Below are 14,708 nucleotides of genomic sequence, written 5' to 3'. Positions count from 1 at the left end.
CCAATACACACTGGATTTATGCTGAATTCTACTCTGAAAATCATGTTATCCTTCCTGTTTATATCATTACATAAAAGTGCCTGTGTGGCATGTGGAAGGGAGAGAAGACGAGGCCGGATGTTAGACAACCAGACCCAAAGCCCCTCTGGCTCTCCTGGCCAGTCAAGGCCCTTTCAGATGGCTGACCACACCTGAGCTGTCATTTGTTCTCTGCTGCAAAACGGTGGGGACCTACTTCATAAACAGGAAATGTAGTTAGTCCCCAGAATAAAAATCGGGGTTAGGACACTGGTAACATTCACGTACCATGAGTCAAGCACCTACCAGGGGCCAGCACTGGACAAACCATTATACATACTACACACCTGTAATTTTGCAAATTCAATTAAGAAGCCCAGATGCCACGAAGCTTCTGAGGCCATGCATGAGAAGACACCTAGAGTGCCGAGAAGGTGGGTGGAAGGATCGATTTCTATCTGATTTAGGAAGGACGTACAAGAATCATGGTTCGTATGCGCCAACCACCCTGCAAATGATTAACCCCCACTCGCTCACCCCAGCTTTCTAGCCATTTAAGGCACGTCCTCCGAGCGCTGCTCTCGAACTTGAGGAAGCAGAGTTAAACACTCATTCAAACCCTGCATGGCTGGGCCCCACCTCCAGACTCCTGATTCAGTGGATCTGGGGTGGGACCCAAGAACGTGCATTTCTAATAAGCTCCCAGGGCTTGTCGATGCTGTTGGTAAAGGAACATACTTAGGGGTCTGTATCACTAGCATGACCTTGGAAATTTAGGAACCTATCTGGGGTTTGGACCTGCTAAGGACATCCCTCTAGATGGTGGCTTTGCTGGATAACCTGGGCGTTCACCAAGGTATGCTAACATGCCAGACAAAGCCTACCCATCTTCCCTCCCCCCAAGTAAGCCTAAAAATGTTGTTATGGGCAGGGGTTGAGTAGATATACCCAATTAACAATGAAAAACAGACACATTCACAAAGAAGTAGATGGTGAAGCCACAGTTAAATTGATGCTACAAGCGCCCAGCACAGTGCTGATCATGTGGACCAGTGTTTTGAGACCCTTATCTGGGAACAAGGGCCGACCCACCACAGCAGCAACTTGACAACAGTCATACCTGACTTGCTTTTTGTCGCCGCCACCCCCAGGGGAGAGTCTGGGGATCTGGTGAAGGACAGCTGCTTCACAGGCGTCAAGGTCTTTTCTCAGAATGTCACTGTGATTACAGAGCCTATAAAATAAAACAGGTGCTGCAGGAGATGTTTATTTAAGCACAGACGGCCAGCTTCTAGAATCTATGGTGGTTCCTCATGGTTTATTGAAATATATCTGTAATATAATCTAGACATAAAAACGCAGCAACTAGACTGTCTCTCGACAGAGATGTAAAACGGGGTGGTTTGAAAAACTTGTTTGTGTGTATGTGGCAGTTTTAAATCCATCAGAGGAAGTCGCTTTTAACCCTTTGAAGACTTTAACGATGTTCAAATCCACAGCTGTGCAATCTCATTCCACATGCCACCTGACTGATAGGAATGCCAGATAATCTTAACAGCAGAAAAGGCTAATTTTACATTGTCAATCATAACAAAGTTAGAGCTCCTCAACTCACATGAAGTTTACTTAAATTGTCACTGTTGAGAAATTGAAAACTGCTGGCTGAAGTACAGGTTACGTCCTCTATTTCTGAATGTAGAAAAATGACTATTATTTCTCCATTCAGATCCCACTGCAACATTTTCTTTATTCTTAGTAAGAACAGGAAGGAGTGGAAAGAGGGATTTAGCCCTCATCATCTATTTGCAGTCCACGGGGGGACTGGTGGAGCGTTAACAGTTTGGCCACTGTTTTAGGTTAGGTCGGTCATAGGGCCACAACAGCCTCCAAAGAGATTGGCTAGTAACTTCCTTTAAAAAAAAAAATGTCTGTTTGCATGATTCTAAAAAGCTATGGGAGAAGATATCAAAGACAAAACAGTATTTCTCCTTTAAAGGAACTGATCACATGTGTACTTGGGAAGATTCAATACATACCCCCAAAGGAAAATGAAGCAACTTATAAACCAATGTTCATTAGCAAAGTACTACTAATTTGTAGTTAGTGCAAAGGTTGGTTAAGTTACTAGATCTATTCAATGGCCATGCGCCCGATGATGCAAGGATGAAAAAGACCTGCTCCTCCTGTACACTGGAGGTACGGACCCACCCCCACTCTGGAGCAGGTTTCCACCCTGGGCAGGAAATAGAAATGGGCTCCCAGATTCAAGCCCTGTTCTCGACTCCAGACCACCCTGTCGGTACTCCAGCTCCTTGCCAAGTCCCGAGCTCCTGTCTAAAAGCTAAGCCTGGAGTCTCCATCCCTATGGGCCAGACCCTGTTGGGTCCTTCACTCCTGAGCTCTGCTGCCCCACACGTCCTGGACTCCTGGCCAGTGGGACTGACAGCACCTATGGATACCTGCTTTTCCTAAGGCAAAATCTGGGTCCTGATTCTCGCTGGAAGGCTTTATCTTGTCGCCAACCAATTCACAGAATGAGACTGAGGCAGGAGATAGATGCCCCCCACCCCCGGGGTAAACAGCTGGAGTTCGTTCCCTGTGGACCGATACTCCAAGATGAAAATAGCAGGACAATCGAGAGAAGAGCCTGGGCCCTGCCCAGATAAAAGACCACATATTTCTTATTCTCGAAGTCAAAGAGACCTGCCCACCTAGAAAGCTCCTTGGAGGTCAAAAGGGGAGTGATGCCAACCTACCCACAGGCCTCTTCGCTGGCATCCATCTTGGCTGAGAGATGCGCATGCACATGGCAGGACTCTGAGATGTACCAAATATGGACTCAGAATCAGGCAACTCAAAATGACTGGCCAGAAGAAACCTGGAAGAAATGCCCCACTCAAGTGATTCAAACTACCACAAGGGCATGACTCTCTCTCTGAGAGTCCACACGTACTGTACCCTTTTTCCTCCTAATAAACACTTTACTTGTTTCACTACCTTCTGTCTTTGTGGGAATTCTTTTCTGCAAAGCCGAAGGGCCAGGGCCTTGTCACTGACCACTGGTCTAGTGGCTAGGATTCAGCACTCTCACTGCTGTGACCCGACCTCAATCTCTGGCTGGGAACCAAAACCCTGTTCAAGCCGCTGCAGGCTGAGGCCACCGGAGATCAAGACCTGCCCTTAAGAAGAGGAAGATAAGCCAATTTCAGAGCAGTAAAGGAGCGCACAAGGGGAAGACAATCAGGAAGTGGGAGGAGGACCTTCTGCTTGGGCAGGATGCAGATGGAGGAGAGATGATAGCTGAAGCCAAGGAGCCACAAGGCAAAGGTGACGGGAAATGCCAGGGTGAGAGAGGTGTGGGGACCAGCAGGGAGATGAGTCTGGCCAGGTGGCGGCTGCAGTTGGTGGTGACGGGTTAGTAAAGGGAAATAAAATTCGGTATAAAACTCTGGCGAGGCAACGGAGATAAACCTTGTGGATTCTGGAGCCATGGCTGGTTTCCTGGCAGCTGTGCCTGGATAGGGTTGGTGAGGGACAGACTGGCCAGGGGACTGACCCTGTGCTCTGGGTGGCCGGGGAGGAGCGTGCAGGTGTGAGTGCAGTGGGGGAGGACCCAAGCACCCATGGCTGGTGGGCCGAGGATGCTAAAAGCTGGGGCACATGCCAACCTCAAAGGGCCAGTCACCCTAGGCTCCCACTGAGGAATGTGTGTCTCACTGGGGCTACATCTTTCCAGTTTTCGAGAAGCTAGAAATTCACAATTACTAGTTTTATTTTTATATGCCATCTCCCAAATTTTAAAATGGGGCAACTATTCAAAAGAAAGTTAAATACTGTGCTTGACAAACAGGGCCCTCTGCGGGCTTGGGGTCTCCAGCTTACGATGCCTCTAGACACACTTCCCGACCAGGTGGTAAACCCCGAGCAAGGGCTGTGGCTTCCGCACCTCCTCCCAAACCCAAGTACAGCAGGGAACTTGGCAGACACTGGTTAATGCCACTGTGCTAAGGAGGGGTGGGGGCAGCCTCCCTCCAGGGATGAGCATTTTATCTCTGCCATTCTCAGGAAAGATGAGAAGAGAAAGCTGATGAGCGGTTTGATTATTGTTATAAACGCCCTACAGACAATGCTCCCTGATGCCAGCATCCGTGCCCACCCCCCAGCCCCTGACACCACCACGGTGGGGCCAGTGCTCCACCACACGCCAAACGCCTGCGTTCTTTCCTAGTCTGGTTGGTCCAAACATCAGGCCTGCTTAGACCAGCTCCCCCCACATCTGTCTGGGAGCTTCTCCCACTGCCTCCTTCGCAGGGATCTTTCTCATCCCTGAATTCCTCTAGCACAACGCAGACAGAATCCTACTCTGTACTGCTCTCCAGTTATGCCCTGTCTGCCGAGCCTTCTCAACATGACCAGAGGCCTGTTGAGAACAGCAACTGGACTTGTGATTTCACAAGATGCTGAAGACACACTTAAAGACACTGTGTGTTGAATGACGGGCCAAGATTTAAACACAGATTAGGGAATTCATGACACGCCTGTCGTCACAGCCTGTTTTTACACGTTGGTGTCACAGCAGTCTGGGGCTTCCAGGGCTCGGCAACGAGTGATCAACAAGACAGTGGTCAATTAGACGGCCGCAAGCACTGAACTGTCCCCATGGAGCTACGGCCAATGCCATATTAACTCCGAACCTTGACAAGTTGGTCTGTGTTGAGATTTCTAACAGTTATCTCCCCATGGGATAGACTTTAGTTTGCAAAATATCCAACAATCCTTTGCTGAAAATAACTCTTAAATAATTCACACAGTGTACTGAGCTAAAGATTAAAGACTATGTGTTATGAAAATACTATTTTAGAATTCAAGACCCCAATTTGTTTCATGTCTTCTATTTGCATTCCTACCAAAATACTTCAGCTGGAAGGGCAATGGCCTGACAGCCCATGTCCAGTCTTCCCTGGGGAATATGTGGCCTGGCACCAAGGCACTGGGCCCTACCATCTGGTTGTTTTCTGTGAAGTCCGGCAAGTGGACAAACCTGCTGGATGACAAGCAATTGCTAGAAACACAAACGGCACTTTAAAATATTTTATTTTATCAAATAATAGTTAAGTATACAATAAATAAAATTAGTTTTTGGCTAAATTTAAAGTAATTACTTTTTTTAAATTTTATTTATTTATTTATTTTTGGCTGTGTTGGGTCTTCGTTGCTGTACGCAGGCTTTCTCTAGTTGCGGTGAGCAGGGGCTACTCCTCGTTGTCGTGCGTGGGCTTCCCATTGCGGTGGCTTCTCTTGTTGTGGAGCAGGGCTCTAGGGCGCACAGGCTTCAGTAGCTGTGGCACAGGGGATCAGTAGTTGTGGCTCGCGAGCTCTAGAGCGCAGGCTCAGTAGTTGTGGCGCACGGGCTTAGTTGCTCCGCGGTATGTGGGATCTTCCTGGACCAGGGCTCGAACCCGTGTTCCCGGCATTGGCAGGTGGATTCTTAACCACTGCGCCACCAGGGAAGTCCATAAAGTAATTACTTTCTAAGTTTTTGGCTAAATTTAAAGTAATTACTTTCTAAGAAAGCTTCATTTTTCAGTCACACAGAATTTAGGACATAATTTACAAGAAAGCAATTCCACATCAGGCTAATGTGAGCACTCAAATTAAGGTAGAATTTTTTGTTTAAAGTAAGGGAGAAAAGGTGTTATGCTTTTTCTTTCAGTATCACAAGCTGAGAATGACTTCTTAGCAAACAGAAAATAAACTTTTCCTTAACTGTAGCAGATGACTTTCACACATGCCCGTGGGTCTTATCTTTGGGGGACTCAGCACAGATGCGCTTCAGCTGCAGTGATGCGAGCTTGACTTTCGGGCTTCCTTTTCTCCAGAAGACAGCAGTCAGCATGGTGTGGTCCCCGACTCCAGGTAGCGACAAGTTTGCTTACCTTATTTACATATTATAGTGTTACTTGTTAAAAGTTTTATGAATTACGTTTACTGTCTTTTTAACGAAATTGAAGAATCAGAAAGGAGATGGTTACATCCACAACAAAGTTTTAGGGAGGAAACTGTATTTCAGAACAAGCAACAACAAACAGGCATCACTCGCAGAGGTGGCCGTGGATGGTGAGCCTGTCACTGAGGAATAACCCACACGTGAGGGTGGGAAGGGGACAACCCAGAGGGACTGTCTACATCCGATTCCGGAGCTCGCAGAAACCCCGCCTGGAAACTCACGGCTTCAGTCCTACCTTCCTTTTGAAACATAAGTGGCTTTGATCTTTTCACTAAGAACACATGGTCTGGATAGAAAAGATGATTTAAAAACTATCATTTTATCAGATCCCAGGCCTGGTTTTCTGCATTTGATTCCCACGGAAATTTGTTGATTACAATGAACATTTAAAAATCCTCCTAAGATCCATGAGGTTCTTAAACAGAAGTAACCGAATGCATTCACGTACCTAATGCTCAAAGCCCACAACTGCTGCAAAATATAACTAATGAACCAAAGCCGACTGTTGTCAGTCAAAACCCGAGCCACTAATTCAATTTGTGTAGCTTACTGGTCCTCCTGAAGCAATTTAGCACCTTTGCCAATAAGAGAAAACCTCTAGTGACACCCCACCCACAGGTACACAAACACAACCCAGAAGCAGAGAGGCCCGAAGAAGCCCTACCTCCATAAAGATGCAAATTAAGATTTAAACAGGGTAGCAATCGGCCAGCGCTAATCCTTTTACCGAGGTGTAAATGGCTATTGAGAACTGAATTCTGGGCTGCCAGCTTTTGTTGGGTAGTCTTACAGACACATTTCACCCAGGAGCCACGCCAAGCCACCAACTCTGAGGACGACTGATAAACAGTTTCATCAGGCCAGCGTAATTTGTTTGCTTTGCTATCAAACTTCCTGACCATCAATCCAAACGCGTCAACGTAACCAGCATGAAGAATTAGCACCCTGGGAACAGGAACTGGGAGCAAGGATCCCAAGCCTGACGCCCGGTGGCCGGAACAGCTGTAGGTGCGGCCGAGGCAGGGTCTGGACGTGGGGTTTTGTTGGCCACACAAAACGGTTGTAGAAAGGACAAACATGTACATAGTTAAACAGTATTTTTCTTTTCATGGGCTGTCTTAGGAAACCTATGTTTTGGTGGCTACCTAGGCCCCCATTGTGCAACCCCCTGGGTGGTCCCTTCCGGGGGGGGGCCACTCGAAGGGAGCACAAAGCCGGAGGGAGGGGAGGAGGGGGCGGCAGCACAAAGGCCAGCGGCGGGGGTGGGGGTCTGCGGCGGCCGCGGGCCAGGGGTCACGAACAAGACTCCTCTCTTCACCCGGGAAACAAGGGCTCCTTCTCTTCACCTGGAGGCCGTGTGAGGGCGCTGACAGCTGGGATCGCGGGGCTTGCCGTGTGGGGCACCCGGGCCTGCGAGCGTGCTCTTTATTTAAAGCAGCAGAGGCTGCACGAGCAAAACCCCTGCCTTTTCCCCCTCGCTGGCCTCCAAACAGATCTCCTTATCCTGCCCCACTTCAATTCTCAGAACTACTCCCTCTCCCTGACCACCGGATTTAAAGTTCCTTAATGAGGCGCTGGAAGGCCCCCTTTCTAACTGGTGATCCCCTCCAGCCTTCACAAGAGAGAACCCGCCTGAACCCAGAACGAGTTCTTAGTAGCCAAGAATCTCTGTGGGTCCCAAACGTAACACCCAGGTTGATAAAAATCCACCCTGCTGGGAGGATGAAGGCTGGAAACATTTGCTCCTTGGGTTTCTGTTAAATCCCTGACGTGTCACCTGAGGGGTGTCGTCATTAGGGTGCTGGCTGTGCTCTCCAATCTGAGGTGCATACAACAGATTTATGGAGCCAGTTACCTACAGTGACCTGGCTTTAAATCTCTGCTGCCAAAATGAACATGCAGGGTAAATGACTTATCATCAGACAACCTGATGCCTTTCAAAAGTTTAATACAATCAGGCCGTGTATTTTGGAAAAGTTTAAAAAATACTATGAACATAGTAAAAAAATTTTTTTTTATTAGACATCATCATTGGTTCTATAATTAAACGTGAGAAGGTGCTTTTGGTAAAGGGGTATCTTTTACTGTCAGGGTAGAACCATCTTTGCTGGGGCTTAATGACTGATGGGGGACCCTAAAACCAAACATCAGACTTTCGCCGTGCTGGTACACGTCTGTCTCCACACGTGTACGTGTGTGTGCGTGTGTGTGTGTGTGTGCGCGCGCGTATGCGCAGGGGGGCGTCTGTAGGAGAAGAGACCAGGAGGGTCTCCAGCTCAGGCTGGGCCAGCGTGGCTTCACCACCAGAGGGAGACCAGAAGGCATGATGGGTGGTGGATGGGTCGCTGAGGCTCAGGCAACGTTCAGACCCTGAAATAAGTTAGTGTTTATGTCGCTTCTCACCTAGAAGGGACGTATGAGACTCCTTCAAGGCCAATTAAGTCTGATGAATGGGAGTGGGGTCCCTGGCAGTCACTGACTCAGTGTTCTGGGTCCACCTCAATGACGCCACTGAAATGGCAGTAGCAGCACCCAGGGAGGGACCTGCAGGAAAGAGACTGAACACTTGGCTATTAACGCTTGCCCTCTGCTGTAGGAGTCAGTAGAAATCAAACACAGGACTGCAGGAAAAGACTGTGCCCACTTGCTGCTGGGCCCTTCAGAGAGGCAATACTGTATTACTATGAAGAAGGTGAATCACTTTATTATTCAAATGCTCACTCACCCAAGAAGCTGCTTAAGTGATGCCAAAGACAAAAAGAAGAAACAAGAAACAAGAAAGTGGATGATACCAAATCATCATTGTGAATGAACAAATGGATTAACTGTGGAGGAGAGGCAGGCAGGATGCAAGCAGGGAAACAATCCAAGTTAACTGGCCCTCCTGGGTAGACGCTGGGAACCAGGTGAAAAGGCTTCTCTAGTCAGTGTCGGGGTTCAGGGGATGTCAGACAAGCACATCCCTAATTCCAGGTAAGTGCACTTTTCAAAACGGTGGAAACCAATTCCCAGCGTGCTCGTGATTACAGATGTAATAATGCCCCAAACAACCATGGACAGCACATGTCCTTGTAATCTGTATTTCAGCTGATCAGTAAGGACCATCAGTGCCATGATTCAATACCATAAAAAATTCGTTTAGGGATTCGATGGTCCTGGAAAGTAGTGCTTTTCAGCGTTTAAGGTGGCCGAACACCTGGAGTTCACAGAACTTTCTGCAAAACACCAGAATGTACTAATGTACTTCGTTTCATCACACAAATCTGAAAAACTTTTACAAGCGGACAATGAATATATATGTACAATATAAAAATCAAACATATATCCATGATAAAAAGCCAATCTGTCAAAGCTAACAAAATCAGCTGCTTCCATATTTTCGTCCTTATTCATTTGGCACTCTCACTCATTTTGTTATCTCCTAGTAGGCAAGCTATAGCAGGTACCAAAGTTTTAGGGAAATGATTTTGAGAAAGTTCTCAAAATTACAAAGATTCATTTTCTACAAAGTTGGAAAAGACCACTTTACTCACTGCAGGGTAATGCCAGTGGAATATGTCTGAGCATCACTGCCATGGAGAAAACCAGTCTAGCATTGCTTTAAGCAGCAGATTTAGACACACATTCAGTCCATCAAAATGACAAGCAAATTAAAACAAATTACCCTGACGAGGGAGAGCAGTGAGAAAATAATGAGAATTAGTTGGAAGCCGTAGAAGACGGGGGTTCAGGACTCCTCGTCACAGCTCTCCTGGAGGTTAAGGTAAGTCGCCCAGCAGGGACTGAAAATGGTGAGATCAACTGTAAAAGTACAAGAAAACATATCAAGGCCTCACTTTTTGCTTCCCTTTGGGTTTTCGGTTGTCTTATCTGCTTGGCCTACCTGCACACCCTCCCCGCAAAGCTCCCCTGAAGGGAAGCCTCCCACTCAGGTCTCAAGCTCCAATGTGCCTTCTCTAATCCCACCTTAAAATGAATTTGGTTTTTCCAGAAGCCTATCATCAATGGCTCAAAGACTGTTCTTCAAAGGTGGGAAATATCAGTTAAGGTGATTACGAACAGGGAAGCTGAGCCATGAGGAACCGAAGAGGAGGAATAAAACGGCAACAAAACAGAGAGGAGGGAAGTGTTGATGTTTGCCACCCGACAGATCCCAGTTTTGCTCTGAGGACCCCTCCCCATCATCATCCACCCAACTTGGGCAGGGCTCACGGTGAAGTGCAGGCCTGGGTAGAGCCAGTGGGTGCTGCCATGGCCCCAGGGACTGTGCAGGGCGTGGCCACATGGTGCGGTCAGAGCCATGGAGGCAGAGGCCCCACTGCTGGGCCCAAGCACGCGAACCTCCGAGTTGGGCAGCCCACCTGGAAGGGGGTCCCCAGGTCCACTTCAGGGTGAGGAGAGGGGACTGCAGTGGGTGCGGAGCCGTCTGCCCTGAGGACAAACTCTGGAAGTGAGCTCTGAATGGAGTTGAACGGGGACTATCAGGGCAGCAAAAAGCATCCTTCCACTTGGAGTGAGGAGGGGAGTAAGAGGCCACCTTGTCGACAAGCTGGGAGAGCAACAGGAGAGGGAGCTCTGGGGCCATGAAACAGGCAGCTGCCCCCCTCCCCACTCAAAGATGACAGAGGTTCTTAGCACTGTTGCAAATATTAGCATAGTAAGTTTATAGAACAACCCAAGCCTATCCCTAAAGAGATATTAAAGATTTCAGGTAGGTCAGGGTGGAGTGTGGAAAACACCACTGTCCCACCCCAGACGTCTTCAGGGCTGTCCAGCCCTGGACTCAGCGCTTCTCTCCCCAGAGCGGCGCTGAACACACAACTACCCAGTTCTGCCTCTGGCCTTCCCTTCCCGCTGCAGGCAGACCTTGTTCCCGCTGCTCACACATCCTGGCTTCAGAGAGTCCCCCACAGCTGCTCAGACTAGGGTTTTCCTTTATGATACATTTTCAGTTCTGATTACCTTGTTTCTGGAAGGTATCTCATTTTTAAGGAAAACTTATCACACCCATTTGGATGATTATTTCCTGGGTGAACTCTGAGTTCTGGGGCCTCACTGGGGACCTCACATGCTGATGCGAAGCACAAGCTATGCTTACACGGCACGATACCCACCATTTCTCAATGAAAAGGACCAACTAAAATAAAATGTCCATTTTGTCAGGATTCTGATTCTTCGATGCTAGAAATTAGATCTACCAAACTGCCAAGAGTCAGAAGTGGGAGAGACAGAAGCCAAGTTCATTTCTAACTTTAAAAAAAGGTTGGCCATTCCTGTTTTACCTCATGGACATCCCTGAGTCCTGACTTCTGGAACCATCATATCAGATCACCATGAACTAATTAATTATCAGATGCCAACATATGCCAGCCACTGTACCCGGTGCTTGTGGCGAAAAAGTGAATCTGATGAAGGTGATAAATGAGAACTGAGAAGTCAAGTTCGATTAGTCAATGGTGATACCAGCCAAAAGGAGATCTAAGATCACAGTCACAATAGGTTATGGCTCTGCCACTGTTCCTGCAATTTCACGATATGTCTAGAGCAAGGAGAGATCAAGAGAACATTCCAAACCAAACAATTCCTGATTTGTTTCTTGTGATCGTTTCTAGTTCAAGAAAGGGAATCAGGGGCAGGGCTAGCCTGATACGAGAAATAAAATAAGGCAACAGGTTCATATTCTGGGTAATTGTTCATAAATGTATATAAAACACAACCACATCCTGAAATAGCATATTCTACGTGTCAGCACATGGTCATCAGTTTGGAAGGCTTTCTAGAAATCACACACAGGAAAACAAGAAAGTATTGTGTACAATCTGAAGGGACAAATTGTTAACAGACTCGAGAGGGCTCATCACAAGGGAAGAAAGATGTCATGCAAAGGGAGAAAGCCGTCCCAGGAACAGATTTAAAAGGTAAAGGGCAAACCAAATTAGAAATGATGTGGCCCAAACTATGCGTTTCATAATTAAAAGTGAAAGCGGCCAAATGAGATCCGGTTTCCTAGGTCTTCAGAAAGGAAGCAGCAGCCAAGCAGAAGTAACTGTGAGGGAGACGGGAGCAGGGGACACGGTGGGGAAGGGAGGGGGAGGCTTGGGTGCTGATGCTGTTTCTTGCCTGGGCGGGGTGACCACGTATTCACCTGTCATAATTAGTAGAGCAGCATATTCAAGGTTTGTTCACTTTTCTGCATGCATGCTATCCTTCAGTAATAACACTTATCTTAAAAAGTACCTAAGATAAGGACTTCAGCTTCTTGTTGGTAATGCAAGCTAATCCTTGAATTAAGACCAAAAAATATATAAAAATATGTCTTTGATAACATTAGAGAGATAAAGTAGGAAAGAACTACAGGATCAAAATCTAGAGAAAAAGGAAATTCAGAGAGATGAGCCTAACATTTGGGGGCACCTTTTCTTTGAAGGGCACATGTCAATTTCTGAAAAGGTAGCTAATAGTGTGAGAAGCTGAGTGGAGCTTTGGATGACCTCAGAGAGCAAGAGAATAAAAACTCAAGTCCAGGTCCACAAAGGAAGGGGAACCCTAATAAACCATCCACACTTGGCACTGGAAACTCATAGGGCTACTTCCTACAGATAAGGGTGAAACAGATATAGTCTGGCCCTCAGAGGGACCAAAGCCTGGCTTCAACCCATCTCAATCCTCAGACTTGGATGAAAGTAACCCAGGACTGCTTCTGCCCGAGACGCTGCCAGGAGCAAATGTAAATCCTCTTTAGGTTTCTTCCTGAAACTCATACATTTTATATATATAAAAGTCATTCCAAAAAAGAGCAAAGAAGAAAGGGGACATAATTATTGACAAAGTAGAAATTCTGAAATATAAAATATGCCCAGAAATTTGAAAACTTAGAAAATGGATCTCTTTCTAGTACACTATAGATTTTCAAAACTGACTCAAAATACATGAAAACCTGAATATACATATAAGCACTTAAGAACTGGAATAAGTAATCAAACAAAAATGGAGGAAATTTTCATCAGCAGACCTGTCTTGCTGGTGAAAGCGGCTCTTTTGTAACCTTTGCAAGTGCTTCTCAGCATTCCCCACACTGCCTTCGCTCCAGGTCACCTCTTCTGACTGAGGCCAGCAGCCTGTGATGAGATGGCTGGCAAAGGTGGGACACCAGGCTGAGGCTGGCCAATGGAGAGTTCTTTTAACATCTGTATACACACCAGGTGATAATGGCTGTAATTACTGCCTACTCTGCTGACAATCAGGTCTCAGGATTACTACCCTCTTGAAAACCTGGTTATGGACTTTAAAAATTTAAACCAAAACAAAGATAAGAAAAGTCTCAGATTTTTCAGATCAAAACAGATGAGCTAACAGGAGAGGCACAGGCAAGACTGGAGAATGAAGTGCCAGGTAGAACGTGAAGGGGATGCACTGCCCACCCCACCCCAACCCCGGCACGGGGCTATTTTTTTCCAGAAGTGTAATTCACAGCCTTACTTTGAGAACAAAAGCCAGAATATGTGGAGTGGCAAGAAAAAGCTCAAGGGAGCACCTGTACTGAGGGGCAGAGGTCATGTCCAGGAAAAACAAGCGACAGTGAAGGAAAAAAACAGCTGAGAACAGATATCTGCAGGTGCCATCCCATCAGAAGGAACACTGCATTTATCAATGTGCTTCCAGCTCCTCTAAAAGTGAACGCTGGGTAAATCCTAAAGAATTTGGTTGTAACCTATTACTCCAGGCAACATGATTTCCACCAGTAAGTCTTTCTCAGATGCAAGAATTTCCTTCCTATATTTAACTTCTGAGAGGGGCTAAATTAAAATCACTGGATGAGATTCAATCTATGTGATCGCATTTTTAGGACCTTGAGAAACCAAGGCTTTCATTTGACTTAGCTTAAAAGGCAGTATTACATTTAGCTTTCAGGCATGCTCCAGGGGGAGGAAGAACAAAGCAACTCTGCAAGTACTTTGTTCAAGCTGGAAGAAAGGTACATAGCACTTCATCAGCTTATTTGAGGCTGGAAGGCACAAAAATCAATATGCACAGAGCCAAAGGTCAAACTGCCGCTGCTTGGTTTTCTTTTCTTTTTCTAATTAAAGAATCTATTTGTTTCTTGAGCTTCCTTATTCAAACTTATGAAATATTATCCTTGATGACACTCCAGTTATGTAGGCAGTGGAGAGAATAATTGACAGACAGTTAAGAATGCAGACTCTGGACCCAGACGGCTGAGTTCAAAGCACACTGAGCCACTTTGTGACTCTGAACAACCTCTCTGTTTCTCAGTTTCCGCCTCTATAAGATGACGATGGCAATAGGAATAAATGGGTTATTATAAATAAAGCTCTCACAACAGTGTCTGGTACAGAGTTGGTGCTACTGAAGGGAACACCACCACCGTCATGGTTGTGATTTGCATGGCAGAGCACAGAAATTAGGAGCATGAATTCTGGCATCTGCCCGCCAGGCTGGACATCACCTGCACCTCCAGCCAGCTGTGTGCCCTAGGAAGGTTATTTAATCTCTCTAAACCCCACTTAAAACACTCTACTTGGCATCTATAGCACAAGCCTGGCCCTCAGTTCTCCTCACTCTTCACTGCAGACTCCTCCCAGACTCCTTTTCTGGTTCCTTCTGATCTTCCTGACCTTGAATGTGGAGTCAGGCCTTGGGCTGCTTTCCTATGTATGCTTAC

General features: G+C 46.7%; 1 protein-coding gene across 3 annotated transcripts in view; it reads right to left on the bottom strand.

Annotated features, from left to right (window-relative positions):
• KIZ (kizuna centrosomal protein) overlaps positions 1-14,708 on the bottom strand; it is a 112,942-nt gene that overhangs the window by 43,948 nt on the left and 54,286 nt on the right. For 2 of the 3 annotated variants that reach the window (XM_081255958.1, XM_081255960.1), the window contains one exon: positions 1,139-1,252. The exons of the other annotated variant lie outside the window; for it this stretch is intronic. In XM_081255958.1, the coding sequence (XP_081112084.1) occupies positions 1,139-1,252 (114 nt within the window). The remainder of the gene's footprint in view (positions 1-1,138; positions 1,253-14,708) is intronic. 3 annotated transcript variants of the gene reach the window in all.

This window comes from Mesoplodon bidens (genome assembly GCF_964165515.1).
Source record: "Mesoplodon bidens genome assembly, chromosome: 15".
In the NCBI taxonomy this organism is placed as follows: domain Eukaryota; kingdom Metazoa; phylum Chordata; class Mammalia; order Artiodactyla; family Ziphiidae; genus Mesoplodon; species Mesoplodon bidens.
The sequence above is the reverse complement of the archived record's forward strand: the minus strand, read 5'-3'. Positions and strand labels throughout refer to the sequence as shown.